The following is a 14,719-nucleotide window of genomic DNA, read 5'->3' as shown; positions in this document are numbered from 1 at the left end:
ATAGTGTTTTCATAACTATGGTGTCAGGAATACATGTATGTATTCCTGACACTATAGTGTTCCTTTAATCAAATTAATAAAATACTCTGGTCACCATAACAACTTCATCTAAATGAAAATGCTATGATGCCAGGAGGCTCCTGGGTGCTCTCTTTCCTTTAAGGAGTTAAACCTCTCTCAAATGGTTTAACCCCAAATACTTCCTCCAGCTCCAGATCTCCAGGTCGCTCAGTGGCATTCAGCTTCTGAAATAGAGTGTCAGGAAGTGCAGATTGACATCAGGCATTGGTGCCACTGATTGGCTAGAGTCAGCTGACGCTCTAATCCAATTGCTAGTTTCCAGTTCATAAAAATGTTTTACTTTTTTATGAATGGGGAGCTACTGATTGGCTTAGAGTGCCAGCTGACCGCTCTGTGCTTCCTGACACAGTAAATAAAAGAACCATTAACACCTGGGGAGATGAGTAGATCCAAAGTTTCCCTGTCAGGCCCAGGTACCAAAGCCTTATGATGTGGTGTCCAGAATGAAGTAGAGGAAATACTTCACTTGTCCTTCTTGCTTCAATCTCCTTTTCTTCTTATTCTTCTGACACTGTCTTCTCTCCTCCTTGGCTTCTTCTGCTCCTTTACCTTTCTGCTACTTTCTGCTTTTTTTGCACCCTTCTGCTCCTTTCTCTTTCTGATCCCTTTCTGCTCCTTGCAGAGCCTTTCTGCTCCTTCTCTTACTTTACCTTTGTGCCCCTTCCAACTCCTTGCTGCCCCTTCCAGCTCCTTGCTTCCCCTTTCTGCTCCTTGCTGTCCCTTCCTGCTTATTTTTGTTCCTTCTCCTTCCTGCTTCTTCTCCTACTTTACCTTCCTGCTCCTTGCTGTTCCTTTCTGCTCCTTATCCTACTTTACCTTTGTGCTCCTTCTGATTCATTCTGCTCCTTTACCTTCCTGCTCCTTCTGTCCCTTTCTGCTCCTTGCAGACGCTTCCTGCTCCTTGCTGACCCTTCTTGCTTATTTTTATTCCTTTCAGCTCCTTTTCCTACTTCACCTTTGTGCTCATTCTGTCCCTTCCTGCCCCTTTCTGCTCCTTCCTGACTCTTTCTGCTCCTTGCAGACCCTTACTGCTTCTTGCTGCCCTTTCCAGCTCCTTGTTGGCCCTTTCTGCTCAACCTTCTACTTTACCTTTGTGCTCCTTTTGATTCTTTCTGCTCCTTTACCTTTGTGCTCCTTCTGTCCCTTCCTGCCCCTTTCTACTCCTTTCAGATCATTCCTTCTCCTTGCAGTCCCTTCCTGCTTCTTGCCGCCCCTTCCTGCTCCTTGCAGACCCTTGCGGCTCCTTGCAGACCCTTACTGCTTCTTGTTGCCCTTTCCAGCTCCTTGTTGGCCCTTTCTGCTGCTTCTTCTAATTTACCTTTGTGCTCCTTCTGTCCCTTCCTGCCCCTTTCTGCTCTTTGCTGACTCTTTCTGCTCCTTGCAGACCCTTCCCGCCCCTTCCTGCTCCTTGCTGATCCTTTCTGCTTCTTGCTGCCCCTTCCTGCTTCTTGCAGACCAGCCCTGCTATTTCCTGCCCCTTCCTGCTCCTTGCAGACCATCCCTGCTATTTCCTGCCCCTTCCTGCTCCTTGCTGACCCTTCCTGCTCCCTGCTGACCCTTCCTGCTCCCTTCTGACCCTTCCTGCTCATTTCTGTTCCTTTCTGCTCCTTCTTCTACTTTACATTTGTGCTCCTTCTGCCCCTTACAGCTCCTTGCTGGCCCTTTCTGCTCCTTCTCCTACTTTACCTTTGTGCTCCTTCTGATTCTTTCTGCTCCTTGCAGACCCTTCCTTCTCCCTGCAGCCCTTCCTGCTCCGTGCTGCTCCTTCCTGCTCCTTGAAGAACCTTCCTACTCCTTGCTACCCCTTCCTGCTCATTTCTGCCCCCTCCTGCTCCTTGGTGCCCCTTTCTGCTCCTTGCAGACCGTTCCTACTCATTGCTGCCCCTTCCTGCTCATTTCTGCCCCTTCCTGCTCCTTGCAGACCCTCCCTGCCCCTTTCTCCTAGTTGCTGCCTTTTCCTGCTCATTTCTGTTCCTTTTTTGCTCCTTCTCCTACTTTACCTATCCGCTCCTTCTGTCCATTCCTGCTCATTGCTGACCCTTTCTGCTCTTTGAAGTCCTTTCCTGCTCATTTCTGTTCCTTCTCCTTTCGGCTCCTTCTCCTATTTTACCTTCCTGCTCCTTGCTGACCCTTCCTGTATGCTGCCCCCTACCCTCACTTACCTGATCTGTAGGCTGACCCCCATGCCTCACTTATCTGATTTGTATGCTGACCCCCATCCCTCACTTACCTGATCTGTAGTCTGCCCCCCATCCCTCACTTACCTAATCTGTCGGCTGCCCCACCATGCCTCAGTTGCCTGTTCTGTAGGCTGCCCCCCATGCCTCACTTATCTGATCTGTAGGCTGCCCCCCATGCCTCATTTATCTGATCTGTAGGCTGCCCCCCATGCCGCACTTCCCTGATCTGTAGGCTGTCTCCCCATTCCTCACTTACCTGATCTGTAGGCTGTCTCCCCCAATCCCTCACTTACCTGATCTGTAGGCCACCACACCTCATGCATCACTTACCTGATCTGTAGGCTCCCCCCACCCCCATCCCTCAATCACATGATCTGTAGGCTGCCTCCCCCTATGTATCACTTACCTGATCTGTAGGTTCCCCCCATCCCTCACTTACCTAATCTGTAGGTTGCCCCCATCCCTCACTTACCTAATCTGTAGGTTGCCCCCCATCCCTCACTTACCTGATCTATAGGCTGTCCCTTCCCCATCCCTCCCCCCTTTTTTAAATATCATTTATTTTACTAGTTTGTCCCTTAAATTATATCCTCCTAAATTACAATTACAGTTGTCTTTGTAAACCCTCATGATATGAATATTTAAACCACTCAATTGCATCCTTATGTGCAATATGCTGTCAGATGAAAGGCTAATCTTTTTAGTTTGTTTATTTTTTTTTTAATATCTTGAATGTATTATACAGGATGATCCAACCACTTTTCTTACAAATTGTAATTCTTTTTTTGTAATTCTATATCTGGATAATCCCTCATTAGGAATTTATTCCTCATTTGGTTTAATCATTGGGCCGTTTCTATCTTTTGATTCTTAGGTAAGGATTTTGTATATGTGTGCACGTGTGCGTGTGTGGAATTCTGATAATTATAACAATTTCAGTTTCATAATATCACAATTCTCCTCTCTCAGCAGTGCAGATTGTGTTATAACTTTTATTCTTACTCTGATTTTCCAACACTTGCCATTCATCAATGTTGAACAAATATCATCATAACTCTAAACCAGTTTATTGAGAATAGTCCAAAAATGGCAGATAGATTGGACTGGGCAACCTTGTTTTAATCTAAAAAGAGCACCTAAACAATCCATTATCCATCTATGACATGATTTAAAAAATCATAAAACATTTCATTTAAAATTTTCACATGACTCTTTGCCTTTTAATATTACGTGATGTTTATTCATCACTATTTAAAGGGGCAGTAAAGAAAAATTACTTTTTGTGCATGCATTTTAATGTATCAATATCTTTTTTAATTAGAGGAATACTCTGGTCGCAAGTTTCACTAGGAGAAAGTCAAAATATTTTTAGCCACACTCTTTCCACAGTTAGTTGCCTTAGAGTAATTAAAAACCCATGTATTGTTTATAGACATTATGGATTTGTGACATAGCTACACTTTTTACACCACAATTTTTTTAAATTCTTCAAAACTATTGCTTGGAAAATGTTTGTTCATTCATTTTTGCTCTATCACAAATATATACAAGGTGGAGTTTCTTACATGCACATTCGGAAGTAAATCTTTAGAGTAGGTGTAGTAGTAGACAAACAATAGCACAATATTGCCTGTAATATGGATTAAAGTGCCAAAGTGAGATAAGGTGCACTCACAAGTGTGGAGACAGTATTTATTAGGCTCAGATTTTGAGCTATGTGGGATGTAGAGGGTCCCACTCCCTTCTCTGTGTCCTGAATTAGCTTCTACTCTTTTGATTGCAGTCACAAATTGTAGTGAAGGTTCAAAAAGTGCTTTATTCAGATAAAGTGCACAAAGGGTTAAAATAGGTAAAAAAAACAAATAAATTAAAAACAGTTTGTAATGGTAAGTCCTTAGTATTGTAGAAGTTAGTTGCAAAACGTGTTTCACCTCTCCAGGAGGCTTTCTCAGTTGCTGTCCTTCTGTCCTGTGTGTTGTTCTTGTGTGTTTTTGCTGTATGTCCAGATTAAATATACATAGCTTAACCAAGCACAAAATCAATGCTATTTATATAGTCATACATCCTAGTATAAAAGGAATGTTGGTATGCCGTGAGACTCAAGTTCCTTAGTTGATGGAGTCTTCAAGAAAAGGGGATTGCAAGATAAGTGTAGCTCCAAGGTGAAACTATAGCTTTAAATTTTAAATTAAGGTCAATGGTTGTGCTGTGTCATTATGGCTAAATATGGCGATTTTTCACTGTTGTTGTCTAATTAATTCTTTGCAGATGTTGCATGTATGCATCCATATGTTCCTGCTGACGTTTTGACACTGCTGACTAGAATGACACGTGTGCACTTTATTTTTTAAATATATTTGAAGTGAAACTTACTTTAAAAGTTTTAACATCATAAAAAGAAAACTACAACTTCAATCCAGACAGGATTAGCTCTTATTTTAATGCATTTAAAAAAAAATAATACAGTAAATAAGTAATATATATATATATATATATATATATATTTTTTTTTTTTTTTTTTTGCACTTCCTGCATTTTCAGCACACAATTTTTTAGAGCTTTTTAAGTGATTTCCCATTTATATGCATTTTGATTAATGGAGCTAGTTACATATATATTTGCTACATGTACTAGGGAGCTTTTCAGAGGTAGCATGAGTACCTTATAAAACGGGACTGGACTAGGAGGTAGTCTGATTACCTTGCAAAACAGGACTGAGTGGGCTTGTGGGCACGTCCCTGGTAAAGTAGATGGAATGGTTGGCGCTTGTGTGCTGTGTGTTTGGCAGCTTAAGCTTCCTAAACCAGAGTCTCTTCTTTTTGGTGGTACAATGAATGTGAAAAAGGTGCAGGGAAGCAGTGCCTTTGGTAATCTGAGGCTATATAGGGGATGAGAGGAGAAATGTTTATATTGTGTAGTATGTTTTAGATGGCTGATAATTGTAAATAAAACTAAATGCACTTACAATATTTTGGAGCTTACGTTCACCTCCAGATATATGCACCTGGACAGTACAATCCCTGTCTGTGGATATGTTGGCAGTCTTTGTGTGTATTCAGAGGCATCTTCAGGGGTTGTAGAGGGGTTCTTTTTCAGTGTGCAGCAGTCAGATGTCCTTAGTATATAGGAGGGAGAAGGAAAACAGGATATAGTGCTCTCAGTACAATTTTTTTTAAAGGATAAAAACGGAAACGCCTTTGAATACGCACAAAGGTGTTCAGACCTCAGAGGCCATGACACTACTGTTGAAGGTGGATTGGGGAACACAATCCTACCCTCCTTCAATGTTTTTGTGGGAGCAGGACATAACATTGTTTTAGGTGTGTTCATTTGTTTTATTACAGTAAAAATTAGGTCTAGCAATGATTATTTATTGTGTAAACTAACAAGAATTTATTTAGCAAAAAATAGTTGTTTGTGTTGCAAAATGTATTGGTGCCTGGTGGATGTTCTACTGTGACATGAATCAATGGCCCAGGTTATCTCTTTTGTCCATCATGACAAACTAAGCTGCTTATGTGACCCCACCCATCTCCCCCTATAAAAAAGCAAGAACTGAACCATGCATGTCCTCCTGCCCCCTCCCCCCCCCCCCCCTACCCTCCCACCCTACGATATTTTTGCACATGAAGGCTTAGAATTCGGAATCTCACCTAGCTACATGTTTTGCCTAATTTAGGCCACATGGCAGTTCTGCCTAAAATTAATCTAGAAGTCTTGTCCTGTAGTCCCTCGTTTCATTGTTAAGCCATTTCCAAATGGTTTCACAGGAAATCAGTTCCCCCGGATACCTGCAGCTCAGCTCTTGTGATGGATTGGCTTGTGCCCAGAGTGTGACTTAAAGTAAGACTGCATGTGCATTAACTCTCCTAAATAATAACATATACAGTACATGTAGGGGGATTTACAAAACAAAAAAGGGTGCTATTTTGGGTGCAACATTTTGGTTTCCTTGGTGATTGCTCCCTGTTTAGCACTGTGCCACCAAATACCACCTGTTTTTTTTTTCTTGATACATCTAAACTCTAGTATAGTACAGTAAGATGTATATTTTGTTTTTTAACTCTTCTATACATAGCAACCATATTTATTTGTTTTGTTAGTTTTTAAACATAATATAATTTAATATTATTACATTGGGGCACCGTAACAACCTTTGTTCTAGAATTATTTATTTAATAAAATGTAACTCCCCCTTAAACCTGACTGTAAATCATTTGCTTTTAACATATTACTGGAATCAAATTAATGAAAAAATATTTTATTCAATTTAAATAAAAAGCTTCTTCAGGTAACACAGTTTGAGCTCAACGTGGAATACTGCAATGTGCATGCATTTCTAACATTGTAAATATTCCATTTGTAAGGTATTTCTGCAGCACTCTGAAAGTCACTGTGCTCTTCTAATACCATATAAAACACTCTAAATCCTTCTCAATAAAATGGAGACTGATCTTCCTGTAACTCAACTTGCAACAAATCTCATCCACTTAGAGCTTTTCCTGTGCTACTCCCTGTGTGTTTTTTTTTTTTAGAAAGCCATTACTACTAATAAGTGACTATTTATTGCTAGTGCCACTATCTTTCTCTTCTGTTCCATATCCACTTTCTGTAATCATATCCTTTTATATAGACTGAGACTATAGTTATTTGGTTGTAATGAAATGCCTTTTTGTCGTAAGTAACCCAAATATATTTGTCCCCCCCCCCCCTCTCTCTTTTTGCAATCATATAAAGAAACAGAGATAGAAAAAGATGTAGGCCTAAAAAACTGATATATTGTTCATAGTTTATCTTTATTTAAGTCCAGATACTGCATTAATAAACATGTAACCAGTTTAAACAGGTCGACACTAGTAACAGGGAAGGCAGGGTTTAGGTTTAAATGGGGAACTATCACTTCTGTAGGATTGAAACCTTTGAATAAAACATTAAGAGTTACATAGAACTTGTATTAACTTTTTTTTATTTCTTTTAAATGTATATTAAATGAATCACAATATAATTCAAGGGAAAGCACAAGCTGAAATTACTAATAAAGAGGAGAAATATAATAATATACTATATGTATATATAATATACATTGACTCATTTCCCCTCTTCTGTCAGTGCTTTCTCTATGCTGACTACTGGATGCAAAGGACAAGTTCATATTTCTACATTTTATGTAATGTTTCAGACCTCCCAGATACATGTTTGTCAATCAATAATATTACAAAATCTGTGAAGTAACCTTTGCTGATAATCTGCAGCCATGGCCAATAGCCTGTGTGCACACATCATTTTGGTATGTGCCCTGCAAGAAAAAAAGGGTGAAGCATAAAGACTTGAACTACTTACTGCTATTAATGTCTACTACCTAGTAGATGAAAGAGTCAGAGAAATCTGTCAAATGTAACACAGTGTTAATGTTTACATATACTTATATTCTGCCTGTTATTATGGTTTGAAATCTTGCATTGAATCGTTTTAGAGAAATGAGAACAAAATGCCCTATCCAAATAGGTTTCTTATGAGGTTGAAACATACACTTTAATTTGATTGATAAAAGAAAGAAGGTAGAAACTAGAGATATTTACAAAATACACTCCGATTCATAGATATCTGGAACCTGATAATAGGATATGTGTATGTAGTTAGGCCAGTTTTACGTAAGCATACTTGTACTACTTGGGTATCCTTTCAACACTTATAGTCCAATAAGCAGTGAGACCTCTTAAAAGTAACAGAGTATCTGCAAATGCAGCCATTCTCTGAGAATCAGATTGAGTGAAATGATTGTATTAATTTATCAGCTGAGGTTTGTAACTAGTGAGAACACACCCAAAGGGAAGATATTGTGCTTCCTACTAAAGTGTGTTTCTTATGTACCCAATAAAAAAATTGCGATCTAGTTGAGAATTAGAGGTAGAAAAATGCTAATATAATAGCTTTTTAATCATGGAGCTTAAGTAGCAATAGTCTATACTGTGCCTTCATGGGCACCTAATCTTCGAGGTAAACTAACTAGCTCTATCTTATTATGCTCGATGAAAACGGATTAGTGCTCCCATTCTGCAAACGGTCAGTCTAAATATCTGTTAGATATCTAATTGAATATAGTTATTACTTAGCTATTGCTTCAAGAGGTATAACCTCTGCACACCCATAAAGCTTTGTAAGTTATTGCAAGAGAGTACCGTAAGCCCTTATCCCTTAGAAGTCTGTTTCACCACCACAGATATGTCTAGAACTCCTAGGATAAAAGGTTGATCTATTTTATAATATGGGCTCAACAAAGTTTTCTGAAAGATTGAGAGTAAGAGTACTGATACTTTAGAACCAACATTGTTATAGTATTTTTTTGTTTTTTTCTAATGTGCACCAAGGCACCAATTACTGTTGTAATTACTACAGCATGTTACAGCATATTACTGCTTCAGTTTATAATTGAAGGGGCCATTAAATAATGTGAAAATGCTGTTAAGAATGTTTACAAGATGTAAACACATCACTGCTTTTTAGATATTCAACATCATCTGACAAGCCCCAAGCAGGAATAAATGGAGCACGTGGGAAAAGGAATGATAGTTTACACAAATTGAGGCTCCTGCAATACAGTGGTTGAAAGCAATGTGACTGTGGAAGATGAAAATAGGCTGTTGGTTAATGTCAGCATACCTTGATTGAAAATGGTCTTTTATAAATGAGGGGAAAGGGAATGAATGAGCATGGTCGGGCTGGCAAGGGGAGCAGGGAGAAAATTGCCCTCAGGCAAATAGCATGGGAGGGCTGGTGAGGGGGTTATGGGCTGGCACATACTATCATTATTCTGAGAATTAATATAGTAGGAGGTGAATTGAGATGCATGTTTGCACAGTTCTGCAGAAGTACGGAAGCAGGCAGGAATTGTGCAGGACCTGTGCTTTGCGTCTGGGTTGGGTGTGTTTCTGCGTGACGTTATGGTGAGATGAGGTAATGATCATGACATTCATAACAAGGACTGGTTGTCAGTGGTGGCGATGGAGCCATGGGAAACAGAGGCTGCATCTCTTTGAATGCAAAACATCAGAGTCCACACAGACAGGCAGGCTAGCAATCTAGCAGTAAAGTGTCTTAAATGTTATCCATACCCCCCAACAGTCTTGATTAGGCAGGACAGTGACAGCACAACAATATTAGTATGTTGATGTAAAAAGTAAAATGATACATGTATACCAATTTTCATTTATTTATAGTTTTTCCTAGAATTTTTTTTTAAGGGTTCTGGGGTTAAAAGGCTCATTAATATTTACACAAAAAATAGAACAAAAAAGCGCAATATAAAATTAAATCATCTGTATGACACTAAATATTAAAATAATCGTCTGTATAATTTTTACAGTTTTCTTCTCCAGTTTCCAGAATGCCCATGGATATATTTTTCCATATTTACTGTGTTAGTGTAATTCATATATTTAATTCTATTTACTTTGTTTAATACTTGACTAACGAATATTCTCTCCTACAATTTCCTTGTTAATTTATATAATTATCATGATTTTAAAAATTAACCATATAATTGCCTTAACAAATAATTCCAGAGTTGTTTAATAATTAACAAGTGTAGAACATGTGTGTTTTTTTTCTTTAAATGCGATTCCATTCTTTAATTAATAGATTGTGTCTACTCTTCAATGTGGTAATTAATATTAAAGGAACACTATAGTGTTAGGAATGCATTCCTGTATTTCTATAGTATCCTTGTCCATAGTTATGGAATTCCCCCCTCCCCATAGCCCGATGAAAGGGTTATCATCTCTTTGTTCACTTACCTCTTTCCAGTGAAGAGGCTCAGTCAGTGCTGGCTAGCTCTCTTCCTCCTATGATGTCACAGCAATGGTAGGTCCTAAAGCGTATGCACATGGGAACGTCCGTAAAGCTACGTTCAGGACCAGGAAGCGCCTGGAAGACAGCCACTAGAGGAGGACTTTACCCGGCAATTGGAACATTGCAGTTTCTCAGAAACTACAACATTTTTATTTGCATGGTTAAACAGGCAGGGACACTGCATCAAGACCACTTTAATGAGATAAAGTGGTCTGGGAGCCTTTAGTGTTTCTTTAAACAATTGGAAGCAGACACATTGTTGCCTCCTAGTTTAGCAGATTAAATATTACTCCATTGCACCATTGATAGACAGTAATGTGAGATACAAAGCGCACACTATGGGCAGAGAAAGTAAAATGTGTTGACTATGTTACTGCCTATGTCCTTAGTTATACTGCCAGTCCTATGCTACATTATCTAATAGAATCTAACTCTGCACGTTTTGCTGCTTTATTGTGTAAAAGCCAAATTTTATAATGTTGCAGCTATTTATAAAATATTTGCATTTAACAGACCAAACGTCAAGGAAGAACATATTTCTGTTAAAGGAATTATTTGGAATCAGAAATCTTATTGAAAGTACTTCCACACCTTATTTATAAACGTGCCTCCTAGTTTAGGAGCTGCACCTCCAATATTTGTTGTCAAGGAACAATACTTGATAGCCTGTCAATTCCAATAAGAAAAAAGAACAGATTAAAAGAAAAGATTTAGTCAGGACCACAATGGGTAGATTATCACCAATATGCATGTGAAAATTAATATTATGTAACACACCTTATCTAAGATATATTTTATTTTCACTTTAAAAAGTTTTACTTAGAAAATTATAGCCAAAGGCAAGACTTTTTAAATGACCTAGAATGGTTATTAAAATATAACAATATGTAAACGCTCATAACTCAAGATCTGTATTGACAGAATCCAATGTCTGATCTAGATTTTTTTCTTTTTTAATTCTCTGTTAGGGGACCCAAAAGTTATAATCATAAAATATTTATATTTCAACTTCAGTTACAAGTATAAATACAGAGGGTTCTCCTGTTAGTTCAACCTGTAATTTAGTTTGCATTATTAAATCAAAAAATTAAAAAAAAAATATTCTTCTGAAACAGTCGATTTCACAATTAAATACTATGTTAGCTTTATGAAATGAAAATAGTTGGCGGTATAAGAAATCTAGAACAGTTGTAAGCAATGTCATTATATAAATGTTCATTTAATTGTTCCTAATTTGTATATGCCTTTTTATTATTTACGTTTAATTGTACTTTGTGATTATATACCTTGCCTTGGGTGTTGTCTCTTCTGTCCATTACATTATTTTTACTATAAGTCATACAGAGCCAAAGCTTGCTAATTACAATTCTTTGTTAGTTGAATACGTTATGTTCTTTATTGTCTCATGTCTTATCTGCGTTTCTGTCAATGTCCAGTTTCACATATACTCTTACTTCATACATTACATAGAGTGTAAAATACCGGTCATTAAATTATATAGCTAAATAACTTTAGGGATTATTTCAATTCAATACTATTTAGTGAATAATACGATCAATTAGCATTGATTTTCACCAGTCTATAACATAAAAAGTGATTTGATAGAATGCTTTTATTCACCTCACAGTTAGTTATATAGTATGTTGTATGGCAAACATCGTTTATAGCTATAGGTGAATTTAAAACAATTAGTGATTAAAGGGATACTCAAAAGAGTGCACCTATTCATTAAAATGAATAAAATGGTACATTATGTATGTTTTAAATTAAGAATGTAGATAACAATAGAAATCATCTAAGTCTAAATACAAAAAAATATTTGCACCCTTGAAGATAGTGATCTTAATGTAACATTTTGAATAACTTCCTGTGCAATGTGTTGTCTACCTCACTATAACTCTAAGAAGTAAAATCCATCACTTTTTACTTCAAATAACAGATAAATGTTTAAATGTGATCGACGGATAACAATCTAAAAATTAATAGTTAGAATCAGCAATTTTATGCCCTACAAATATCTCAATAAAATAGTGTTGCTTTGTCCTTGAATATAGAAAGCTCTGTTACCCAGTACACTATTACTATGCTTAAGCCAGTCTATAATGGTATGAAAGCACTTTGATCAATATCAAAACCTTTAGCCAGAGACCACCTAAAATTCAGTAGTTTATTCATAATCATACCTCTCACTTGATCACAGACCTACATCCAGTTTCAAAACTGCACATTTGTTTCTTTTGTAATATGTTGTGTCAGTGCTTGAAACATCTCAAATTGTTCTCTGAACATTACATACAAAAAAGAATTGCTGTTTGTGTTTGAAGGACGTTTACACTTGCTGCTTCAAGATGCTATTCCTCACTTTTCAGACACTGTCCCTGATTTTGATCCCATGTCCCTGATATTTAAGAGTGTTGTCCCTGATTTCTCTGTGGGAGATTTGAGAGGTATGTGTTCAACATTTACATTCTATTATGTTCTGTATTTTTTCATATAGGAAAAAACATTATAAATGGCAAATTAAACATGTTATATTATTAAATGTTTGCCATGGTAAAATTCAACAATGATTTATGAATAAGACAAAACAATTTATCAAATAGCCTTCACATGCCCTACAAACACAAATGCATTGGTCTCCTTAAAAAAAAAAAAGAAAGAAAGAAAAAACCCTTTTATATATTAAATAGTTACGTCAAATGGCAATCACTTCCAAGTTAAATTAATTTTCTACAAAAGCATTAATATTGTGATGAAAAGGGTATTAGATGTATCACTGGAGAAATTTAGAAAACACATTTTTTTATCACTATTCAATGACAAGTGAAAAATAATATCTTCAAAAATTATAGGAAGCCTATTATAGCCATCCACAATGAAAGAAAATTAAAAATGCACTTTGAAAATACCATGTAAAAAGAAGAAAAACATATTAACCCTTTAAGGACACATGACATGTGTGACATGTCATGATTCCCTTTTATTCCAGAAGTTTGGTCCTTAAGGGGTTAAAAGAGTACATCACTATGTGTATTTAGCCTGCGATCATCAAACTATATAAAAAATGTTCTATCTACTTGAAAAATAATTTTCTACTAGCACTTAATTTTTTTTTCATTATTTGTTAATATCACATTATATTAGTTCACGCCTTCCATAATAAATCCCTACTTAGCATAAAAAATAGAACAATGCTTTTGACTTCTCACTCAATTATTTTCTTGTCCATGGAAGAACAAAGTATAAATATAAAATTGTCTCAGTAATCTGTTCTCCTTACTCAAATAAACACCCTGCAAACAGAATGCAAGGATATGTTTCACTGTGAAATTTACAGTTTCTGTTCACTTGCCACCAGTTGTACATGAGAAGTGGCATTAAACATTTTCAAATTGAAAGGTGGTTTTATAGAACATTTGTACATAATATTTGTATTACAAGCCTAAATATGTTGGTTATTTTAACTTCCTGTCTTTAGTATCGATTCAAATGTGCCCTCATCTCATATCCTTCTTTAAGAAAGTATAGGGACAGATATGAGCATTAATAACACTCTTCTTTGAATACTTTATATAAAGTATAATATGCAAGTTGCTTTCCAAATATTGTATTGGTACGACTATTTACCCTTTAAAAACAAGTTTAAGGCACTTATCAAAAGAAGCCAATATGACTATCATGCAAAAGTTGAAATATATATTTTAATAATGCTACAAAACAACAACTCAATTCTATTAAAATTAAGAAAATATAATATTTTTAAGCACAAATAGCAACATAAAGCACACTTATGATTCAACCCAGATTCTTTGCTTGTTTTGTGTTATTCTAATTCATAAAGTCTGTTGTGCTTTTGTTGTATGTTTGTATTGTGTTGTTCTTTTGTATTGTGTGTATTGTGGGTGTTTTACAGTCAGTGAAACAACCAAATTGTCTTTGGGATCTCGGAACTGATCTAAAAAGTTTAGATTTTTTTTTTCAATATATAATTTATGCTTCTTGCATAGCAAAATGTTATGGTTCTAAATTTAGTAATGCATAAGAACCATCTGACCATCTGTCAGTGGACCGTATCATGTAACATTTTACCTTATGTTTCTTATTCTACAGATCATGGTAGGTAAACACATTCAGTTATAATATATATTTAAGTTTACCTTGTGGTACGTTGCTGTGGCATCTATCTGTGCCATACTATTTGTGGTGCATATTTTTCTACCCAATTATTCAATTCTACTATGTATGTTATGTAAATCTGTGTTTAGGGATACATTTATCATGGACTGGACTTCGGCACAGCAAGAAAATTTGTCATGGCTGAACCATTTTTCATGTCTTCCATGTTGTTTTAACTTGACAGAATTTCAGTGCCGGAAAATCAATTAGGGAACCAAATGAGATGAATCAAAACAATGCAAAAATGGGCCAATCAGTGTGTTGCTAAATACTGTATTTACTCGAATCGAATGCGCTATTGGATCTAATGTGTACCTCAATTTTTCAAACATGGAAGCTGAAAAATGTTTTGCTGGTAAATGTAATGTTGTTTAGTAGTTTCTTATACAAGAAGAAACTACTATACGACATTGTGCTACAATTACACTGTTTAT

General features: G+C 36.5%; 1 protein-coding gene across 8 annotated transcripts in view; it reads left to right on the top strand.

The window, feature by feature from the left end:
- CTNND2 (catenin delta 2) overlaps positions 1 to 14,719 on the top strand; it is a 1,082,982-nt gene that overhangs the window by 689,094 nt on the left and 379,169 nt on the right. For 6 of the 8 annotated variants that reach the window (XM_063451947.1, XM_063451946.1, XM_063451942.1 and 3 more), the window contains exon 9: positions 12,479 to 12,556. The exons of the other annotated variants lie outside the window; for them this stretch is intronic. In XM_063451947.1, coding sequence (XP_063308017.1) covers positions 12,479 to 12,556 — 78 coding nt within the window. The remainder of the gene's footprint in view (positions 1 to 12,478; positions 12,557 to 14,719) is intronic. 8 annotated transcript variants of the gene reach the window in all.

Source organism: Pelobates fuscus, chromosome 4, assembly GCF_036172605.1.
Source record: "Pelobates fuscus isolate aPelFus1 chromosome 4, aPelFus1.pri, whole genome shotgun sequence".
NCBI classification, from domain to species: Eukaryota; Metazoa; Chordata; class Amphibia; order Anura; family Pelobatidae; genus Pelobates; species Pelobates fuscus.
This window is presented reverse-complemented; position numbering and strand designations above follow the sequence as displayed.